This window comes from Nerophis ophidion, linkage group LG24 (genome assembly GCF_033978795.1).
Source record: "Nerophis ophidion isolate RoL-2023_Sa linkage group LG24, RoL_Noph_v1.0, whole genome shotgun sequence".
NCBI classification, from domain to species: Eukaryota; Metazoa; Chordata; class Actinopteri; order Syngnathiformes; family Syngnathidae; genus Nerophis; species Nerophis ophidion.
In genome coordinates this window covers 24,852,348-24,875,978 of record NC_084634.1, presented here as the reverse complement: position 1 = coordinate 24,875,978, position 23,631 = coordinate 24,852,348, and the positions used below count along the sequence as shown (strand labels likewise).

The window sequence follows — 23,631 nt, the reverse complement described above, 5'->3', positions numbered from 1 at the left end:
CCCGGTCTGCCAATCCAGAGGTACCGCCCCCGATGTCCACGCGATGTTGCAGAGCCTTGTCAACCAATACAGCCCCACAGCATCCAGAGCCTTAAGGAACTCCGGGCGGATCTCGTCCACCCCTGGGGCCGATCTCATCCACCCCTGGGGCCTTGCCACCGAGGAGCTTTTTAACTACCTAGGCAACCTCAGCCCCAGAAATAGGAGAGTCCACCACAGATTCCCCAGGCACTGCTTCCTCATAGGAAGACGTGTTGGTGGGATTGAGGAGGTCTTCGAAGTATTCCTTCCACCTATCCACAACATCCGCAGTTGAGGTCAGCAGAACACCATCCGCACCATACACTGTGTTGACAGTGCACTGCTTCCCCTTCCTGAGGCGGCGGATGGTGGTCCAGAATCGCTTCGAAGCCTTCCGGAAGTCATTTTCCATGGCTTCCCCAAACTCTTCCCATGTCCGAGTTTTTGCCTCTGCGACCGCTGAAGCTGCACACCGCTTGGCCTGTCGGTACCTGTCCACTGCCTCCGCAGTCCTATGAGCCAAAAGAACCCGATAGGACTCCTTCTTCAGCTTGACGGCATCCCTCACCGCTGGTGTCCACCAGCGGGTTCTAGGATTACCGCCACGACAAGCACCATACCTTGCGGCCACAGCTCCGATCAGCCGCCTCGACAATAGAGGTGCGGAACATGGTCCACTCGGACTCAATGTCCAGCACCTCCCTCGTGACATGTTCAAAGTTCCTCCGGAGGTGGGAATTGAAACTTTCTCTGACAGGAGACTCTGCCAGACGTTCCCAGCAAACCCTCACAATGCGTTTGGGCCTCCCAGGTCTGTCCGGCATCCTCCCCCACCATCGCAGCCAACTCACCACCAGGTGGTGATCGGTAGAAAGCTCCGCCCGTCTCTTTACCCGGGTGTCCAAAACATAAGGCCGCAAATCCAATGACACAACTACAAAGTCGATCATGGAACTGCGGCCTAGGGTGTCCTGGTGCCAAGTGCACATATGGACACCCTTATATTTGAACATGGTGTTCGTTATGGACAAACTGTGACGAGCACTGAAGTCCAATAACAAAACACCACTCGGGTTCAGATCCGGGCGGCCATTCTTCCCAATCACGCCTCTCCAGGTTTCACTGTCGCTGCCAACGTGAGCGTTGAAGTCCCCCAGTAGAACAAGGGAATCACCCGAGGGAGCACTCTCCAGTACTACCTCAAGTGTACCCAAAAAGGGTGGGTACTCTGAACTGTTGCTTGGTGCGTAAGCGCAAACAACAGTCAGGACCCGTCTCCCCGCCTGAAGGCGGAGGGAGGCTACCATTTCGTCCACTGGGTTGAACTCCAACGTGCAGGCTTTGAGCCCGGGGGAAACGAGAATTGCCACCCCAGCCCGTCGCCTCTCACTGCCGGCCACGCCAGAGTGGAAGAGAGTCCATCCCCTTTCAAGAGAAGTGGTTCCAGAGCCCTTGCTGTGCGTCGAAGTGAGTCCGACTACGTCCAGCCAGAATTTCTCTACTTCGCGCACTAGCTCAGGCTCCTTTCCCCCCAGTGAGGTGACGTTCCACGTCCCAAGAGCGAGCTTATGTAGCCGAGGATCGGACCGCCAAGTGCCCTGCCTTCGGCTGCCGCCCAGCTCACATTGCACCCGACCTCTATGGCCCCTGCTATGGGTGGTGAGCCCATTGGAGGGGGGACCCACGTTGCCTCTTCGGGCTGTACCCATGGGGCCCGGCCACCAGGCGCTCGCCATCGTGCCCCACCTCCGGGCCTGGCTCCAGAGGGGGGCCCTGTGACCCGCGTCCGGGCGAGGGAAATCTGGGTCCTTTGTTTTTACTTTTCATAGAGGTTTTCGACCAGCTCTTTGTCTGGTCCCTCACCTAGGACCAGTTTGTCTTGGGAGACCCTACCAGGGGGCTTTATGCCCCCGGACAACATAGCTCCTAGGATCATTGGGACACGTAAACTCCTCTACCACGATAAGGTGGCAGCTCAGAGAGGAGCTTCCTCATTTTTTTTATTTATTTATTTATTTTTTCTTCCTCATTTGGAGAAAAAAAAAATCATTACAAGTAATAATTATTATTATTCTTTTTGTAGATTAAGTGTTTTTTGTGGTCCTGAGTTAATGTACTGAATCAGTTTACATTGTGTATTATTTATTGAGTTTATTTCATTTTATATTTAAATATAAACATGATTTATTTTTTTATTTTTCCCCCCCAGGCCAAATAATGCACTTTAAATATTTTCTGTTAGAGACTAAAAAACTAAAAAGTTATCCATATTTATTGCCTAGTGGTTAGAGTGTCCGCCCTGAGATCGGTTAATTGTTGTCAGGTTTGTCCCTGACAGTTTGACTATGTTTTAGTTTTTTACTCTGTTTGTATTGTTTCCTGTCAGCGCTTTTATTTTGTTGGTTTCCTGTCTTTCTCCCTGAGTGTTGTGTCCCCTCAGCTGCGGCTGATTGGCACATGGCCACACATGGTGTCAATAAGCCCGCTCCTATTTAGACCTGTTTTCTCCTCCAGTCTGTGCTGGATTATTGTCATGTATTGTCGCCCGTGTTGCGTTGTGTCGTTGCAGCGTAGCAGTAAGCTATATTTGGTAGCTTTGTGTAGCTTACTGTCTTTTGTTCCCTACTTCCACTTTCTTTGTTCATAGCCTAGTTTGTTATCCACCTCGTGCCCTTTGTTTGGTTTTGTTTTAGTGAGTAAATTAAAACCATGTTTTCTTACTCAATACCTGCCTCCTTCTCTGCATCTTGGGGTTTGTCACAAACTAACTCTGACAGTTGTGAGTTCAAAATTCTATTTTGGTTTCATCTGAACACATGACACTCTACCAATCCTCTGCTGTATCATCCATGTATCCATTTTGGTATAAACTCAACTCGTCGTGTTTGGAGGAAGAAGAATACTGAGTTGTATCCCAAGAACACCATTCCTACTGTGAAGCATGGGGGAGGAAACATCATGCTTTGGGGCTGTTTTTCTGCTAAGGGGACAGGACGATTGATCCGTGTTAAGGAAAGAATGAATGAGGCCATGTATCGTGAGATTTTCAGCCAAAACCTCCTTCCATCAGTGAGAGCTTTGAATGGTTGACGAAATACTTATTTTCCAACATAATGTACAAATAAATTCTTAAAAATTCCTACAATGTGAATTCCTGGATTTTTTTTTCACATTCTGTCTCTCACAATTGAAGTGTACCTATGATGAAAATTACAGACCTCTGTCTTCATTTTAAGTGGGAGAACTTGCACAATCGGTGGCTGACTAAATACTTTTTTGCCCCACTGTATATATATATATAAATATATATATATATAATATATCCATCCATTTTCTACCGCTTATTCCCTTTTGGGGTCGCGGGGGGCGCTGGCGCCTATCTCAGCTACAATCGGGCGGAGGGCGGCGTACACCCTGGACAAGTCGCCAGCTCATCACAGGGCCAACACCGATAGACAGACAACATTTACACTCACATTCACACACTAGGGCCAGTTTAGTGTTGCCAATCAACCTATCCCCATGTGCATGTCTTTGGAGGTGGGGGAAAAAAAAACAGTTGTACAAATGGCATTGGAACCTTTTACAGCCATTTTTAGACTTCACTAAGGTAAAAAAAAAATTATAATAATAATTTAAAAAAAAAATATATATATATATATATATCTTTTATTTTTTTGTACAACTGGTTTTTTTTTCTATAACTGTTTTTTTTCTTTTCTTGTGTCGTTGATGCAACATGGAACTTCCTCAAACTGTCAGAGGTATAATGTGAAAGTGAAAGCAGCTGCCCTTCACTTGTCATCCTGAGTGTGTAAAGGAAAGTGGTTCTAAAAAAAAAACCCACACAGTACAAGTCAGGACATGTTCATGCTTATTACGTCTTACATCAGCGTTAATTGTGCTAAATGAGGTACTGCCCATGTTTTTTTTACCATTTCATGACAGTACATAATTTTGTTATTTAGAATCATAAAGCTATTGCTTTGTGCTGCAGTCTGTATGAACGCAGTATACAAACGAGCATCGACTGTATTAGCGGCATGAATGTAGCAGTGAATGTACTAATGAGCAATAATGAAGCAAGCTTTGAGCCCCCACACCGCCCATTATTAGTTGCTCCTGCTGTGGCTGTGGTGACGCGTGCAAGGCTGCAGTTTGGCAGCGGTTAAAAAAGTGTTTTTGCACGCTGCCCAGATAAACTTGTGTTGGCTCCTCCTGACTGGATTGTTACCATGAAATGATGTTGTATTTGCAAACTCAAGGAGGAACAGGTGTTCCATGACAACTTCTAAACACTGATAAAAGTCCCAACACGAGGCAATCTGGTATTCTGCTCCAAAAACACCAGATTATGCAACATAAATACAGGTGAAATTTACAAAACCCAAAACCAGTGAAGTTGGCACGTTGTGTAATTGGTAAATATAAACAGAATACAATGATTTCCAAATGCTTTTTTAATCTATTTTCAATAGAATAGACTGCAAAGACAAGATACTCAACGTTTCAACTGGTAAACTTTTGTTATTTTTTGCAAATATTAGCTCATCGGGAATTTGATCCCTGCAATATGTTTCAAAAAAGCTGGTACACGTGGCAAAAAAGACTGAGAAAGTTAAGGAATTCCCATCAGATACTTATTCTGAACATCCCACAGGTGAACGAGGTCATTGGGAACAGGTGTGTGCCATGATTGTGTATACAGGCATCTTCCCAGAAATGCTCAGCCATTCACAAAAAGGATATGAACAAATGCATGAGCAAATTGTCCAATAGTTCAAGAACAACATTTCTCAACGGGCTATTGCAAGGAATTTAGGGATTTCACCATCTACGGTCCGTAATATCATCAAAAGGCTCAGAGAATCTAGAGAAATCACTGCACTGCACGAAAACTAACATTTAATGTCTGTGACCTTTGATTCCTCAGGTGATACTGCATCAAAAAGCGACAGCAGTGTGTAAAGGATATCACCACATGGGATCAGGAACACTTCAGAAAATCACTGTCAGTAACTATAGTTGGTCGCTACATCTGTAAGTGCAAGTTAAAACTATGCAAAGCGAAAGCCATTTATCAACAACACCCAGAAACGCCACCGGCTTTGCTGGGCCCGAGCTCATCTAAGGTGGACTGATGCAAAGTGTAAAAGTGTCCACATTTCAAATAGGTTTTGGAAACTGTCTACTTTGTGTGCTCCACACCAAACAGGAAAAGAACCATCCAGACTTTTATCGGTGCAAAGTTCAAAAGCCAGCATCTGTGATGGTATGTGGGTGCATTAGTGCCCAAGGCATGGATAACTTACACATCTGTGAAGGCACCAATAATGCCAACAGGTACATACAGGTTTTGGAGTAACATACTGTATGTTGCCATCCATGCAATGTCTTTTTCATGGACGCCCCTGCTTATTTCAGCAAGACAATGCCAAGCCACATTCTGCATGTGTTACAACAGCGTGGCTTCGTAGTAAAAGAGTGCGGGTTGCAGACTGGCCGGCTTGTAGTCCAGACCTGTCTCCCATTGAAAATGTGTGGCACAATATGAAGCGTATTTACGATTTACACAATGTGTCAACTTCATTGGTTTTGGGTTTTGTAAACCAATTTCAATTGAAAAATGAGTCTGGGGCTGGTATATCTATTTTTAGGAACATTAATACGAACCTTACGATAATGTCTGATTGAATGCTAAAAACGTTTTGACAGACCGCCTCAGAAACTGAATGGAATTTAAATTTTTTTTTCCGAATGAGAAACCCAGAATGTACATGAAAATAAAGAATGTGGGATTCACAATATTAACTATGAACGATAAAACACTGAATATTGACAACATATGAACGTCACACCCCCTCTCGATCGACATATTTTACAATCAGGGGAAACGCAACAAAAATGCAACAAACAGCGAAATATGAACACGAAGGTTAAAAAAAAAAAAACACCTACCATCTGATATATTTGATGTATCACTAAGCTTTAGAACTTTGTTGTGAAAATCTCCTTCCGCGTCCGTCCCTGACACCCACATTTCAGGCAGGCCGACCTGGAAACCCTCTGTGGAAACGTTCCCCACCCACACTGCTTGGTGCCTGGTCTGAACTGCTGTGTCTTACCATAGTAACTACTTTATCATGCAAAAGCGCATATTCCAACCATTAAAATACTTTGTATGGTTCAAGACTTACGGTCATTTGAAAACATCACTGCACATCATAATGGCAGCTACAGTTTACATCTTAAAGATCTAAAAAAAAAATATTTGGGAATGTCCGACGGGCCAGATTGAAAATCTAAATGGGCCTCACTTTGCCCAGGTCTGATCTAGTGTCTACTTTTAAAATGTGTGTGGTATAAAATGAGTAAAACATCAATCGGTTGATTTACAAATTGTGTTCCTATCCTGTTCTTTGAGTTTAGAGTTACAAAGAACACCTAAAACATTGATAGTAAATTCGCAAAATCACAAGTGGACTCAATGTCATTGGAAAAAATATATGCCTCAAATCATCACAACTTGTGATTAAAAAAAAAAAAAAGATATCCTAGAGCGACTGATTAAGGACCGCTAAAATGGGTCCTCTGAGGACAGCATTACAATGACCAAAAGAAAAAAAAGGCTATTCTCTTTATTACCAGCCAGTAGGGGTGTTAAAACATTTTTTTTTAGATTAATCGCGATTCTTACTATATATGTAAAGATTCCTAATCGATTAAAAAAAATATATATATGTATATATATATATATATATATATATATATATATATATATATATATATATATATATATTAGTTTTTGTGTTTTCTTCTCAAGTTTCTTTTTGTTTACATTTTCACACTTTGTATTATTTTCTTACACTTTGGTGGATGGATGAATGGATGGATGGATCTGATTAAAACACTAACACCATGATGCAGTTTTCAACCATATCACGCGAACGAAGGGGAATGAATTGGAGATTGCATGTTTGGGTTAGAGCGAGTAGATGTATTCCAATAGATTCATCTATCATAATTGTTTATTCCGGTCCTTAAATGCCACCCGAGGGAGGTGTTTAGGTCACGTCCAACCGGTAGAAGGCCACGGGGAAGACCCAGGACACGTTGGGAAGACTATGTCTCCCGGCTGGCCTGGGAATGTCTCGGGATCCCCCAGGAGGAGCTGGACAAAGTGGCTGGGGAGAGGGAAGTCTGGGCTTCCCTGCTTAGGCTGCTGTCCCCGCGACCCGACCTCGGATAAGCGGAAGAAAATGGATGGATGGTCCTTAAATTTATTATATATTTGCATTGCAGAGCGGAAGGCTTCTCCGAGATGATATCGAATTTGCAATTTACTTTTCTGTCCAGCCACTCAGGCCAATCATATTGTTGATGTAGATGATCATTTCTGCTGTACAGATTTACTTTCTATAAGAGAAGTGTTCTATACTTCTTTTGTTCCCTTAGTTGTATTTTACTTCATTAAATATTTGTGAAGCATTTTATTTAAATAAAAACAGTTTCCTTTTAAGTGATGTATAAATTGATCAGAGCTGTTTATCTATTTTATGGAGGAATGTAGTTAATCATAGAACTGGCATCCAATGTCATTAAAAAAGTATAGATTTGGAATCGAGAATGGTCTTGGAATCAGATCGAATCCTGTGGTTCCCAATGATTCACAGCCCTACAGGCCAGGATACAAATTATTTGACCGCGCAGTTATTTCATATTTGTTGTTTTAAGCGTTTTTGGGTGTTCCGAGTCTCCTCTTACATAAGAGAAAGAATCGTTAAGGATCAGCGCTTTACCCTGACTAACTTTTTTGTGCGTAGGAGGAACCAGCCGGGCGACAGACAGAAGGCCCTGGACATCATGCTGCCCCTAGTGGAGGCTGATGAGCAGGTGGCGTCGGACATCTACTGCCTGGTGGGGAGGATCTACAAGGACATGTTCCTGGAGTCTCACTTCGCCGATACGCAAAGTCGAGACAGCGGCACACACTGGTGAGAGAATGGGCATTAATGTCTCTGTGTGCGTGGTAATGTAGCATTTATGAAAACACCCTCAATTTGTCTCAATGGCGCTAGTGTAAAATTACTTCCCCCAATCAACACCCAGTTTGACACATGGCCTTAGGGGAGTGACCAGAAGAAAAGCTCTGGGGAGAGGTTAAGAATACAAAACCATTTAAAGCGGTCATGTTATGAAAAAAACAACATTCACACTGTAGGGCAGGATGTCCAATATGGATGTATTTTTTTTGTCAAACCCAATCTTTATTAAAAATGCATTGTCTAATGTGAACACAATCCGACCCGCATACAGATATGACGTCATGACGTCACACGTGCTTCAGTGTTCAAGGACGTACACTTAGCTTGATTCTAGTAAGTGTTGCGCACGACCAGTCTTCCTCTAAGGCAGGGGTCGGCAACCCGCGGCTCCGGAGCCGCATGCGGCTCTTTGGCATTTCTGATGCGGCTCAGCTGCATAATCGCCGACCCCCCAGACTGTTACGGGGGGTTCTGGATTTTGGTGCCTCTCCCGGACATCATCTGCGGTCAACGTTTTCAGATTTTTTTCTCGGACTACCAGATTGAGGGCATGCCGTGATGGTTTTACCATTAACGTCCTCTACAACATGTCATCACGCCTGCCTTTCACGCAATGCTATCTGCGTGCAGACCGGACGCACAATTGCAAGTCCAGCGACATGTTGTATGTGACTTTCGCAGATACACATACACGACTGCAAGGTATACTGGGTGATAGTTTACACTGACTGTTGTGATATAAACAACTTTAACACTCTTACTAATATGCACCACACTGTGAACCCACACCAAACAAGAATGACAAACACATTTCGGTAGAACATCCTCACAGTAACACAACATAATCGCAACACAACAGATACCCAGAATCCTTTGTATCCATGACTATTCCTGACTATATTATACACCCCGCTAGCACCAAACCCCGCCAACCCCTTACCCCCCTCCGTGCGTCGTTTGATGTGGGCGGGGTTGGGTGCGCGGGGGTGTAAAATATAGTCAGGAATAGTCATGGATGCAAAGGATTCTGGGTATTTGTTGCGTTGCGTTTATGTTGTGTTACTGTGAGGATGTTCTCCCGAAATGTGTTTGTCATTCTTGTTTGGTGTGGGTTCACAGTGTGGTGCATATTAGTAAGAGTGTTAAAGTTGTTTATATCACAACCGTCAGTGTAAACTGTATCACCCAGTATGCCTTGCAGTCGTGTACGTGTATCTGCGGAAGCCACATACAATATGTCGCTGGACTGCCAAGTAGTTTGTACATGTTGTAGGAGGCTTCTAAGACAATGGCTTCATAGCACGCCCTTATTATTGTTGTCTGGATGACCACCAGCAGATATTCGCGAGAATGGATGCGGCCCCCATTGTCTTCTATATTTTGTGAAACGGGTCAAAATGGCTCTTTGAGAGGTAAAGGTTGCCGACCCCTGCTCTAAGGGAATAAAACACACTGGTCAATCCCAAGTTCTTTTGGATGACATATATGTTGAGTAAGAAGGACCACCGAGACCTAATAGTGCTTGGCCAAGTTTTACTAAAGCTTTAGGAGACCAGCCCAATGCGATAATAGCAGCATCAAGAAGCGGTCTGAAAATCCAACAGAAATTAGCTTATTTAGTATGAAAACAGCCACTTCCCGCCCAGAAGGAAATACAGCCCTATTGTTTTAAACTGATAAGGTAAAAAGGGAGTGAATTATAGTCCCAATACACATTCCAGCGCCTTCAAGGTAAAACATAGAGTTTACTAGCGAAAAAAGCACGGAGATCATGAGAAGACACACTACATAGGAAAACACCAGCTGCTTTAAACATGACTACGATCAAAAATAACTCTTAAAAAAATCTCATTCTCACATAAGTCTAAGTTTTTGCGGCTATTTCTAGGATTCTGTGCACTAAGCATTTTCTGAACTGAGTCATTGCACCCTCGAAGATTCAGAGGGAAGATAGCAAACGTTTTGACTTTCGCAGTTTGCGGGACATTTGTTTCGATGTCTGCCCAGAAGAGCGTGTGGGCGAGCAGTCGGAGACAGCTGGTGAAACATTGACGTGAGTGCCTAAAACATTTTTGTTTTCTGCTCATTTGTCAACCATTTTGTAACCGTCTTATTTTGTCGAAGAATGACGACGATTATCGCTTTTTTAATGACTTCTTGGTCGGATTTGAAAAATTCCGAATTGCAATGTTCACTTTGACATAAAAATAATCCGGTACATATGGGCAAAAAAATCGGAATCGACCTGCAGTTCGAAGAAGGCAAGAGACATCAGCAGATATCTCTGAACGTGGTTGAGGGTTACCGGAAGACCTCTGCGTGAGTCCGCCATTTTTATTAGTCCAAACAAAAATCCGATGCCCGAAAATATTATTTTTTAGCTGTTTTACACCAGCAGTGCCCATTACATCGATCGCGAGCTACCGGTTGATCGCAGAGGGTGTGTTAGTCGATCGCCAGCCAGGCATTAAAAAAAAAAATAGACTGAAAAATTAGCGATTGTCAATCTTCACTTGATTGACATTCACGGTACCCGAGGGTTTTGTGGGATGATGCTGGCTGGGATGATGCTGGCTGCTGCAAGATCATTATTAGGAAAAAATGACCGACAGGAAGGCGAGAAACACCTTTTTTTATTTCAACACTCTTGCGATGTACCTGCCGTTAAATCTCCAGAGACCAACCACACAGTGCCTGTCTTCACAATAAAAGCGCTGCTCTATCCTGCCTGCGCTAACAAAATAAGAGTCTCAGAAAGCTAGTGCACACAAGCTAGCAAGCTACGGAGTTTGCCGTCAAAGTATTTCTTGTAAAGTGTGTAAAAAGGAGTATGGAAGCTGGACAAATAAAATGCCAAAAAAAACAACCAATTTAATGTGGTATTGCAGTGGTTCTCAATCTTTTTTCAGTGATGTACCCCCTGTGAACATTTTTTTAATTCAAGTACCCCCTAATCAGAGCAAAGCATTTTTGTTTGAAAAAAAGAGATAAAGCAGTAAAATACACCACTATGTCATCAGTTTCTGATTCATTAAATTGTGTAACAGTGCAAAATATTTCTCATTTGTAGTGGTCTTTCTTGAAATATTGGGAAAAAAGATATACAAATAACTAAAAACTTGTGATTCAATTATAAATAAAGATTTCTACACATAGAAGTAATCATCAACTTAAAGTGCCCTCTTTGGGGATTGTAATAGAGATCCATCTGAATTCATGAACTTAATTCTAAACATTTCTTCACAAAAAAGAAATCTTTAACATCAATATTTATGGAACATGTCCACAAAAAATCTAGCTGTCAACACTGAATATTGCATTGTGGCATTTTTTTTCACAGTTTATGAACCTACATTCATATTTTGTTGAAGTGTAATTCAATAAATATATTTATAAAGGATTTTTGAATTGTTGCTATTTTTCAATAAATATATTTGAAAAAGGGTTTTTGAATTGTTGCTATTTTTAAAATACTTTTAAAAAATCTCACGTACCCCTTGGCATACCTTCAAGTACCCCCAGGGGTACGCGTACCCCCCTTTGAGAACCACTGTGGTATTGGACACAAAGGAAGACTTTTTTTCTCTTCCATATGAAAATGCTAACACTACTGTCTGATTCCGATCAGTGCAAGTCATCAGAATCAAGTAATACACCAATTTATATTCTTGTCTTCATGAAAGAAAGGAATCTATATGTGTTAAACATGCATGTATTATCATTAAGCAAATACAACGTGTTAACTCAAATGTCTCTTTCATAAATAGATAAATATTAATGATGTATATGAATGAGGTAGATTCCCTCGACTTGGTCAATTGAAAAGTAGCTCGCCTGCTGAAAAAGTCCCCTGTTTTACACTAACCAAACTTTCAGCCAAATCGGAAGAAGTAGGAAATGTCTGCTTAAAATTGGTGTTTTGTGGCAATGTACCTACTGGAAGTAGCGAGAATTGCAGCCTTACATGAAGCACAGAGCTTGGCTAAGAAACACCACCTTAGTGTGAGGACGGTATATAGAACGATTTACCTGAAACTACATTTCATTGTGGTGATAGATCCTACGGTACAATTTATATTAGCTAATGCTAACGACGCCTGTACATTACGATTGCACGTAAATATGCATGAAAACACTCCTACAGCCATCACACATGGAATGGTTTAGTAAGTATAATCAGTTTTAGTTAAACTGTAAAACTTACAAATGTTGCTGGGGGTTATGAATGAGAAATCCATACGTGTAGAATTGCTATGGATGGAAAGAAGACTTAACGGCACTTTTGCTTCCGGTTGAAAGCACTACCGTACTGGTAAATGGAAGGACACGTCCAAAACAAATCACCATAGCACGAACAATGAAACAAATCTCTGTCTATTTGATTGTTGTTTTTTTCAAACATTGTTATTATAGCTGTCAGAGAAGAAAAATCCATAAATTAGCCGCACCCTCTCATAATCCGGAGGGTTCAAAATGTAGTGGTTTATAGTACCCAATTGTTTCAAATGAAGTAAAGTAAAGTAAAGTACCAATGATTGTCACACACACATTAGTTGTGGTTAAATTTATTCTCTGCATTTGACCCATCTCCTTGATCACCCCCTGGGAGGTGAGGGGAGCAGTGGGCAGCAGTGGTGCTGTGCCCGGGAATCATTTTTGGTGATTTACAGTAACCCCCAATTCCAACCCTTGATGCTGAGTGCCAAGCAGGGAGGCAATGGGTCCCATTTTTATAGTCTTTGGTATGACTCGGCCAGGGTTTGAACTCACAACCTACTGATCTCAGGGCGTACACTAACCACTAGGCCACTGAGTACGTATAAATAGGGTGGTAGAGTGGCCGTGCCAGCAATTTGAGGGTCACAGGTTCGATCCCAGCTTCCACCATCCTAGGCACTGCCATTGTGTCCTTGGGCAAAACACTTTATCCACCTGCGCCCAGTGCCACCCAGACTGGTTTAAAGGCCTACTGAAATCCACTACTAATGACCACGCAGTCTGATAGTTTATATATCAATGATGAAATATTTACATTGCAACACATGCCAATACGGCCTTTTTAGTTTACTAAATTGCAATTTTAAATTTCACGCGAAGTATCCTGTTGAAAACGTCGGTATGATGACGCGTGCGCGTGACGTCTCGGATTGTATCGGACATTTTTTTCCAGTCCGATCCCAGCTATAAGTAGTCTGCTTTAATCGCATAATCACACAGTATTCTGGACATCTGTGTTGCTGGATATTTTGCAATTTGTTCAATTAATAATGGAGAAGTCAAATAAGAAAGATGGAGGTGGGAAGCAGTGTATTGCAGCTGCCTTTAGCAAGACAAACACAGCCGGTGTTTCCTTGTTTACATTCCCGAAGGTGAAGCTTTAATTTGGAACAGAGCGGTCAAGCGAACATGGTTCGCGACCACATGTCAACCGGCAGGTTTCGGTGAGAAAATTGTGGTAATAAGTTGGCTCTTACCGTAGACATGTCAAAGAGGCAGCTGTGACTCTCTTGCCTCCTCCGTGGCTTCCCTCAGAGACACTGGCGGTCACACCCCTCCGACTCTCAGGTACGACAGTATAATCTCACTACAACACTAGTAACACAATAAGCAGATAAGGGATTTTCCATAATTATCCTAGTAAATGTGTCTAATAACATCTGAATCGCTCCCACTGCCTAGTGTTTTTTTTTTTCCTAGTTCTCCACTCTCACTATCCTCATCCACGAATCTTCCTTCCTCGCTCAAATTAATGGGAAAATTGTCGCTTTCTCGGTCTGAATCGCTCTCGCTGCTGGTGGCCATGATTGTAAACAATGTGAGGATGTGAGGAGCTCCACAACCCGTGACGTCCCATGCCACATCGTCTGATACTTCCGGTACAGGCAAGGATTTTTTATTAGTGACCAAAAGTTGTGAACTTTATCGTGGATGTTCTCTACTAAATCCTTTCAGCAAAAATATGGCAATATCGCAAAATGATCAAGTATGACACATAGAATGGACCTGCTATCCCTGTTTAAATAAGAAAATCACATTTCAGTAGGTTACTGAAACCCACTACTACCCACCACTCAGTCTGATAGTTTATATATCAATGATGAAATATTAACATTGCAACACATGCCTATACGGCCTTTTTAGTTTACTAAATTGCAATTTTATATTTCCCGGGAGTTTTGTCTTGAAAACGTGTAATGATGACGTGTACGCAAGACGTCATGTGTTTTTAGGATGTATGAGCGCTGCGCACACACACAGCTAAAAGTCATCTGCTTTAATGGCATAATTACACAGTATTTTGGAGAACTGTGTTGCTGAATCTTTTGCAATTAGTTCAATTAATATTGGAGAAGTCACAGTAGAAAGATGGAGTTGGGAAGCTTTAGCCTTTAGCCACACAAACACATGGTGATTCCTTGTTTACAATTCCTGGAGGTGAAAATTTACTATGGATCACAGCGCGGTCAAGCGAACATGAAACACGACAGAATGTCAACCAGCAGGTTTCGGTGAGAAAATTGGGGTTAAAAAGTCGCTTCTTACCGGAGAAAAGCTGAGCTTGCCCCGTCCATAGCTGCCGTCGACTCCCCTGAGACACTGCGCGTCAAGACACCCGTGGGCGTACACCTCCGACTATCAGGTACTATTTAACTCACTAAAAAACTAGGCAACACAATAGAAAGATAAGGGATTTCCCAGAATTATCCTAGTAAATGTGTCTAAAAACATCTGAATCCGTCCCAATGCAATCGCGTTTTTTTTTTTTCTAGTCCGTCGCTATCAATATCCTAAAACACAAATCTTTCATCCTCGCTCAAATTAATGGGGAAATTGTCGTTTTCTCGGTCCGAATAGCACTTTTTTTTGGAGGCTCCCATTAAAATCAATGTGAGGATGTGAGGAGCCCCCACACGTGTGACGTCATCGTCTGCGACTTCCGGTAGAGGCAGGGCATTTCTCTTAGCACCGTAAGTTGCAAACTTTATCGTGGATGTTCTCTACTAAATCCTTTCAGCAAAAATATGGCAATATAGCGAAAAGATCAGGTATGACACATAGAATGGACCTGCTATCCCTGTTTAAATAAGAAAATCTCATTTCAGTAGGCCTTTAAATGTAACTTAGATATTGGGTTTCACTATGTAAAGTGCTTTGAGTCACTAGAGAAAAAGCGCTATGTAAATATAATTCACACTTCACATATGCGCAGGTAAATCAGTGTTTAATGTTCAAGAGTACAAAACCAAGTAGAATGCAGCAGGGAAAATGCCCACGACAAGCACAGGGGAGCTGTGCGCGTAAAGGTGAGCTTGAAAGAGAGCTTGCACAGCATACATCTCAGCAGCCAAAAAATACTTATAACACAAGCCTTCTAATGATCATAGCCAGCAGGTGTGAACTTAAATCGATACTGCAGATGACAAGGACAGTGCTTGCAAGCAGGGGTGAAGTTACCGCAAGCTAACACACACAGAACAGGAAGTTGAACCAAAATAAGAGTGCGAAACACAGGAAATGCACCCAAAAACCAAACAAGATATGACAACGCAGCCTGTGTACTCAGAGTTTTATGGACTGAAAGGCATTGAAAGAAATAATAAACAAACCTTTGAGATCAAAACATTCGAAAACTACAAGATAGCTGACAGGGCGAAGACACAGTCGCAGTAGGCGATCTGTGGATGAGGTCACGGGCATGTAAATAAGACCGCCCACAAAACGGCTTATTTTGAAGGGACAGAAAGTACATGTACAGTGCATCCGGAAAGTATTCACAGTGCTTCACTTCTTCCACATGTTGTTATCTTTACAGCCTTATTCCAAAATGGAATACATTTATTTTTTGGCCTCAAAATTCTACAGGCAATACCCCATAATGACAATGCAAAAACTTTTTTTTTTACTTGGCAATTTACATATTTACAATGCACAAACCCCGTTTCTATATGAGTTGGGAAATTGTGTTAGCGTAAATATAAACGGAATACAATGATTTGCAAATCCTTTTCAACCCGTATTCAGTTGAATATGCTACAAAGACAACATATTTGATGTTCAAACTGATGAACATTTTTTTTATGCAAATAATCATAACTTTAGAATTTGATGCCAGCAACACGTGACAAAGAAGTTGGGAAAGGCAGCAATAAATACTGATAAAGTTGAGGAATGCTCATCAAATACTTATTTGGAACATCCCACAGGTGGGCAGGCTAATTGGGAACAGGTGGGTGCCATGATTGGGTATGAAAACAGCTTCCCGAAAAATGCTCAGTCTTTCACAAGAAAGGATGGGGCGAGGTACACCCCTTTATCCACAACTGCGTGAGCGAATAGTCAAACTGTTTAAGAACATTGTTTCTCAAAGTACAATTGCAAGAAATTTAGGGATTTCAACATCTACGGTCCACAATATAATCAAAAGGTTCAGAGAATCTGGAGAAATCACTCCACGTAAGCGGCATGGCCGGAAACCAACATTGAATGACCGTGAACTTCGACCCCTCAGATGCCACTGTATCAAAAACCGACATCAATCTCTAAAGAATATCATCACATGGGCTCAGGAACACTTCAGAAAACCACTGTCACTAAATACAGTTCGTCGCTACATCTGTAAGTGCAAGTTAAAGCTCTACTATGCAAAGTGAAAGCCATTTATCAACAACATCCAGAAACGCCGCCGGCTTCTCTGGGCCCGAGATCATCTAAGATGGACTGATGCAAAGTGGAAAAGTGTTCTGTAGTTTGACGAGTCCATATTTCAAATTGTTTTTGGAAATATTCGACATTGTGTCGTCCGGAACAAAAGGGAAGCGAACCATCCAGACTGTTATTGAGGCAAAGTTCAAAAGCCAGCATCTGTGATGGTATGGGGGTGCATTAGTGCCCAAGGCATGGGTAACTTACACATCTGTGAAGGCACCATTAATGCTGGAAGATACATACGGGTTATGGACCAACATATGCTGCCATCTAGGCACCGTATTTTTCATGGACGCCCCTGCTTATTTCAGCAAGAAAATGTTCAGCAAGTATTACAAAAGTGTGGCTTCGTTAAAAAAAAGAGTGCGGGTACTTTCCTGGCCCGCCTGCAGTCCAGACCTGTCTCCCATCGAAAATGTGTGGCGCATTATGAAGCGTAAAATATGACAGCGGAGACCCCGGACTTTTGAACGACTGAAGCTCTACATAAAACAAGAATGGGAAAGAATTCCACTTTCAAAGCTTCAACAATTAATTTCCTCAGTTCCCAAACGTTTGTGTGTTGTTATAAGAAAAGGTGATTGTGGTGGGCGTGGGCTGCGCGCCTGCAGGGAAGCGGGGTGTGGCAGGGCCGGACTCGAGGTTGGCGACAGGTGATTGGATGGCACAGCTGAAAGTGGTTGTCTAATCACCTGTCGCTCTGTAAAAGGCCGCAGTCGGGAAGCGGCGGCAGTTGGAGTGGAAGCACAGGCATGAGCGAGAATAGAGACAAACCACTCTGAGGGAAAGACATTGGCTGAAAAGCACAAAAAGACTTTTGCACAATCATTGGAACAATGAATATGTTGTTAACAACCTGCAAAAGGAGTGGTGATGTCGGTGACTGGTGGCCCAAAGAACCCGGAAGGAAGGCCCGACTACCTCAGTCGGTAGAGCATGAGACTCTTAATCTCAGGGCCGTGGGTTCGAGCCCCACGTTGGGCGCCAAATTGTGGAAGTTGCTTCCTTCCGGGTTCGTTTGGCCGACATCACCACTCCTTTTGCAGGTTGTTAACAATATATTTATTGTTCCAATGATTGTGCAAAAGTCTTTTTGTGCTTTTCAGCCAATGTCTTTCCCTCAGAGTGGTTTGTCTCTCTTTTCGCTCATGCGTGTGCTTCCACTCCAACTGCCGCCGCCTCCTGACTGCGGTATTTTACAAAGCGACAGGTGATTAGACAACCACTTTCAGCTGTGTCCTCCAATCACCTGTCGCAAACCTCGAGGCCGGCCCTGCCACACCCCGCTTTCCTGCAGGCGCGCAGGCCACACCCACCACATGAGTGTTGTTAAAAGAAAAGGTGATGTAACACAGTGGTGAACATGCCCTTTCCCAACTACTTTGGCACGTGTTGCAGCCATGAAATTCTAAGTTAATTATTTCTTTGCAAAAAAAAAGTTTATGAGTTTGAACATCAAATATCTTGTCTTTGTAGTGCATTCAACTGAATATGAGTTGAAAAGGATTTGCAAATCATTGTATTCCGTTTATATTTACATCTAACACAATTTCTCAACGCATAAGGAAACGGGGTTTGTAAATAAGCATTCACTGCCTTTGCTCAATACTTAGTTGCAATTACAGCCTTTTTGAATACGACGCCACAAGCTTGGCACACCTATCTTTGGGCACTTTTGCCCATTCCTCTTTGCAGCATGTCTCAAGTTCCATCAGGTTGAAGCATTGTTTTCCATCCAGGGTGTCTCTGCACATTGCTGTATTCATCTTTCCCTCCATCCTTTCCCAGTTCTTGCTGCTGAAAAACATCCCCACAGCATGATGCTGCCACCACCGTGCTTCACTGTCGGGATGGCGCTGGCCTGGTGATAATCTACTGATTTTCACCTTATCCTTATGGGGTGTTGTGTGTAGAATTTTGAGGACAAGATGGTATTTTATTACATTTTGGAAAAAGGCTCTAACATAACATAATGTGGAAAGATGAAGCGATGTGAATACTTTCCGGGTGCACTATATGTAGGCTAACTCGACAGCAGAGCAAGGAAGGGAAAAAAAACACAGCGAGTTACTGATTGCTGTCGGGTGGAAATTGCTTTCAAGATCTCATATGTGCTGAATGAATGCGCCGTGTCCCATCTGGCTGTTATTGGCCTGTCACAACAAGCCAGAGGTTCTTAATAACCTTCATTCCCTCAGATGTGCACTTAACTCATTAGATGAATGTCCACGCTGCTGTCGTTACGTACCCCCAGCTCAATATTTCCTTTAATTGCAATCTCCAACTTGGAAGTGTTTCAGGGAAGCGGCCTTATTTCAGACGAGCTACGCTTTGGGAATTTTAGGATGACGCACGTGGTGGAAGATTCATGTTTATTAAAGTTATTTGTCCTCGTCCTTTGAGGTTTAAAATGGGATTCGAGTCGGAGCCAACGCTGCACTCTGGTATCAACTACGCTGTTCTGCTCCTGGCTGCCGGACACCAGTTTGAAACCTCTTTTGAGCTTCGCAAAGTGGGTGAGTGGAAATTTGTGTACATTAAATACAACCTTATTTTTAACTGGACTGACTTGACTTATAATGATAGCCTTCCTTATAAGCCCGGGGAAATCTTACAGGTTTATTGAGTAATTACAGTTGAAGATTCCTGCTGGCCATTGGCAGCATAGCTCGGTTAGGGGTGTAACGGTACGTGTATTTGTATTAAACCATTTCGGTACGGGGGTTGTACCGAACAAGTTTCTAAGCAAAGTCTTAACAAGCTCCTTTGCCTCTTCTGCCTCTGTCTCAGCACCCAGCATTGTCCCACCCACACTTCCATCTGATTGGTTACATATATAGCGGTAACAGCCAGTCAGCAGTGCGTATTCTGAGCGTGTGTAGTAAATGCTTCAGCGTCGAGCAGATAGGTGTTTACCAGGTGAGCATAAGGCAGCGTACTCTCCCCAAATGATAATAAACACCTCCTAGTCAACTACTACTAACATCACTATGAGCCTGTTGACGTTCTAGTCAGTTCTGGCTTGAGGCTGAAGGCTAAATAGCTTTTAGCGTAACGTTAGCTCATTTTGTGGTGTGTGTGTGTGTGTGTGTGTGTGCGTGCGTGTGTTTTACGGACAGAAAACCTTTGAATGGCAGGGTCCCTGCTATCACATGTTGATAAAAATATAACATTTACATAATAAAAATCAACTACAGGCTTCCCAAATGCTGTAATAAATTAAGCATGATGAGTTGACTTGAAACTGTTCCATGTTGCACTTTTTATATGTAGAAGAAAAGTTTTGTCATTTTATTTAATCTGAGCAACAATTTGAGGCAGTTTAATGTTGATTAACGTGGTCAGAATTATTATAGTGTTCCCAATGTTAAAAGGATAAAGCCATTGTTTACAAATTTGGTAAATAAATAACCAAAAAATTTATATTTTGTTATTTTCTTACTGTACCAAAAATGAACCGAACCGTGACCTCTAAACCAACATTTTTGTGTACCGGTACACCCCTAAGCCCGGTTGGGGCGGCACGGCTCGGTTGGTTGAGTGGCCGTGCCAGCAACTTGAGGGTTCCAGGTTTGATTCCCGCTTTCGCCATCCTAGTCACTGCCGTTGTGGTTGTGTCCTTGGGCAAGACACTTTACCCATGAGCTCTCGGTGCCACCCACACTGGTTTTAATGTAACTTGGATATTGGGTTTCACTTTACAAAGCGCTTTGAGTCACTAGAGAAAAGCACTGTATAAATATAAGTCACTTCACACACTTCACTGTATAACAAATAATGTATAGAACCAGGGCCGTCCCTAGCTTAAATGGGGCCATAAGCAAAAATTGTTTTTGTGCCACACCTCTCATAATTATTATACTTTTTTTTTTTTTTAATTAAAATTTAATTTAAATTTTCTACTAAAAATAATTCCTGGGGGGGAAAAATGTTTACATAAACTATAAATTGACTTGTCTTTTTCTTTATGATATCACCCCAGTACTTCTGCTTACAAGCCAAGCGATAACACGGCATGCCACAGGGGACTACATGAATGTCTGGGGAAATTTGTCATATTACACTTATCAGTGACGGAGCAGGAATAGGCTAGGAACCGTCCTGTTATTCGCTAATTGGCATTTTACATTGTATACATAAAAACGGGGCCCCCCCATGAGCGGTCCTGTTAATAGGTGTCATGATATGTGTAGGGTGGCCGAGAGAGTTAAGAGCGTATATCTTGACACATACAGAAGAATAAATATAAACAATCGCTTCAGGGGGTGTGTGAAAAAATTCTGTCACCTAGGAAAATGTAACTGAGCAAGTTCCAAACGTCCCCTTTAATGTAGTACCTCTTGAATAGTGGGGCAGTGGTTCTCAACCTTTTTTCAGTTATTCAAGTACCCCCTAATCAGAGCAAAGCATTTTTGGTTGAAAAAAAGAGATAAAGAAGTAAAATACTGCACTATGTCATCAGTTTCTGATGTATTAAATTGTATAATGATAGCCTTCCTTATAAGCCCGGGGAAATCTTACAGAAATATTGCTCATTTGTAGTGGTCTTTCTTGAACTATTTGGAAAAAAAAGATATAAAAATAACTAAAAAGTTGTTGAAAAATATCAAGTGATTAAATTGTAAATAAAAATTTCTACACATAGAAGTAATCATCAACTTAAAGTGCCCTCTTTGGGGATTGTAATAGAGATCCATCTGGATTCATGAATGTAATTATAAACATTTCTTCACAAAAAAATAAATCTTTAACATAAATATTTATGGAACATGTCCACAAAAAAATCTAGCCGTCAACACTGAATATTGCATTGTTGCATTTCTTTTCACAGTTTATGAACTTACATTCATATTTTTTGAAGTATTATTCAATAAATATATTTATAAAGGATTTTTGAATTGTTGCTATTTTTAGAATATTTAAAAAAAAATCTCACGTACTCTTCGGCATACTTTCAAGTACCCCCAGGGGTACGCGTACCCCCATTTGAGAACCACTGCTTTAAAGTGTCAGGGGTGCGTGAGAGTCAATAAAGAACTATCTTTCCAAATATAGATGATAAAATAAACACTAATTCCAGTGGGGGGTGTCAAAAAATGATGTACCCTTGGCAGTACGTGACAGAAAATATTTGAAAACCACTGCCTTAATTGAACAAAATTGCGGTTTAAATGAACATGTATCAATATAAATAAGTATCTGTGTTGGCCCTGCGATGAGTGGCGACATGTCCAGGGTGTTCTCCGCCTTCCGCCCGACCCTGTAAGGGACAAGCGGTAGAACATAATTATAGTTGCATATTACTTACAGATACAAAGTCTATTGGACAGAAGCCTATTATACATTTGCTATTATAAACTTATCAGTGGCGGAGCAGGAAGAGGCTAGGAATCCAGTTGTAGTAACATTTGACATTTTATGCTCTCATTCGCACAAACATATAGCTGGGCCCAAGGCTGTGTTGGACACACCAGACGCTGGCGCTGATGCCATAACGCTGATTGCAGAATGCTGTCGCTGTGTGAAAGCGCGCACAGTCCCAGCATTATCCCCTTGGAAAAGGCACATACTTCTTCAATTACAGCTCCCATGGTGCACTCCTACAGGATCTCCGTGTAAAAAGCCTCGTGATGAGACAGTTTTGAAGTCCCATTTACCAAATTTGGTTATATTCTCGATAAAAAAAAAGAAAGTTAATGTTTACTTTCATTGCTCAGTGTCGAGTGAAGCAGACCGGCATCAGAGGCTGAAAAGCTCCTAGGTGCTCAGGAATGCCAGACGCAGGGCAGGCAGGGCTTTAGGAATCAGCCTGCATTAGATTAGCCCCGCCCCTTTAGATATCTTTAAGCCTGCTTATCACCATGACTTCCCCCTTAACCTTTATTTAGTTTTTTTGCTGCAGGCCGAGGGAACAGCAATTTCCCGAGGTAGCACCTAAATATGTTTTATTCTCTTTTTTTATATAGCAGGGGTCGGCAACATTTACCGCTCAAAGAACCATTTTGACCCGTTTCACAAAATAAAGAAGATATTGGGAGCCGCAACCCATTCTCCCCAATATCTGCTGATAGTTACCCAGACAGCAATAATTAGGGCGTGCTATGAAGCCATTGCCTTCGACGTCTTCTACAGCATGTGCAGACAGCTTGCCAGCCCATTAACATGTTGTAAGTGGCTTCCGTTGATACACGTACACGACTGCAAGGCATATAGTCAACAGCCATACAGGTTACACTGAAGGTTGTGATATAAACAACTTTAACACTCTCACTAATATGTGCCGCACTGTGAACCTAACACCAAACAAGAATGACAAACACATTTCGGGGGAACATCCTCACAGTAACACAACATAAGCATAACAATTACCCAGAACCCCTTGCATCCATGACTCTTTCAGGCTATATTATATACCCCGCTAGCACCAAACTCCGCCCCCCCTCTGTGCGTCGGTTGAGGTGGGCGGGGTTGGGGACGCAGGGGTGTATAGTATAGCCTGAAATAGTCATGGATGCAAGGGATTCTGGGTAATTTTTATGTTGTGTTACTGTGAGGATGTTCTCCCAAAATGTGTTTGTCATTCTTGTTTGGTGTGGATTCACAGTGTGGCGCATATTAGTAAGAGTGTTAAAGTTGTTTATATCACAGCCTTCAGTGTAACCTGTATGGCTGTTGACTATATGCCTTGCAATCTCGTACATGTGACAATAGAAGCAGCAGGATGCATGCGTCCAGCCGGCACGCAGATAACATGATGTAAGGGCGGGCGATGACATATTGTAGAGGACGTTAAAAGTAAAGCCTTCACGGCACGCCTCTATGTTGTAGTCAGAGTGAAGATCGGAGGATGTTAACCCCG

General features: G+C 42.3%; 1 protein-coding gene and 1 non-coding gene across 3 annotated transcripts in view; both read left to right on the top strand.

Moving 5' to 3' along the window:
• The window catches only part of map3k5 (mitogen-activated protein kinase kinase kinase 5), a 203,104-nt gene that overhangs the window by 94,889 nt on the left and 84,584 nt on the right, over positions 1-23,631 (top strand). For both annotated transcript variants that reach the window (XR_009804115.1, XM_061886260.1), the window contains exons 7-8: positions 7,845-8,015; positions 19,176-19,288. Coding sequence is in view for 1 of the 2 variants with exons in the window: in XM_061886260.1 (XP_061742244.1) it covers positions 7,845-8,015; positions 19,176-19,288 (284 nt within the window). In the remaining variant the exon portion in view is untranslated. The remainder of the gene's footprint in view (positions 1-7,844; positions 8,016-19,175; positions 19,289-23,631) is intronic.
• On the top strand, positions 17,684-17,756 carry trnak-cuu (transfer RNA lysine (anticodon CUU)). The gene has a single exon. It is a non-coding gene; the product is annotated as a tRNA-Lys (tRNA).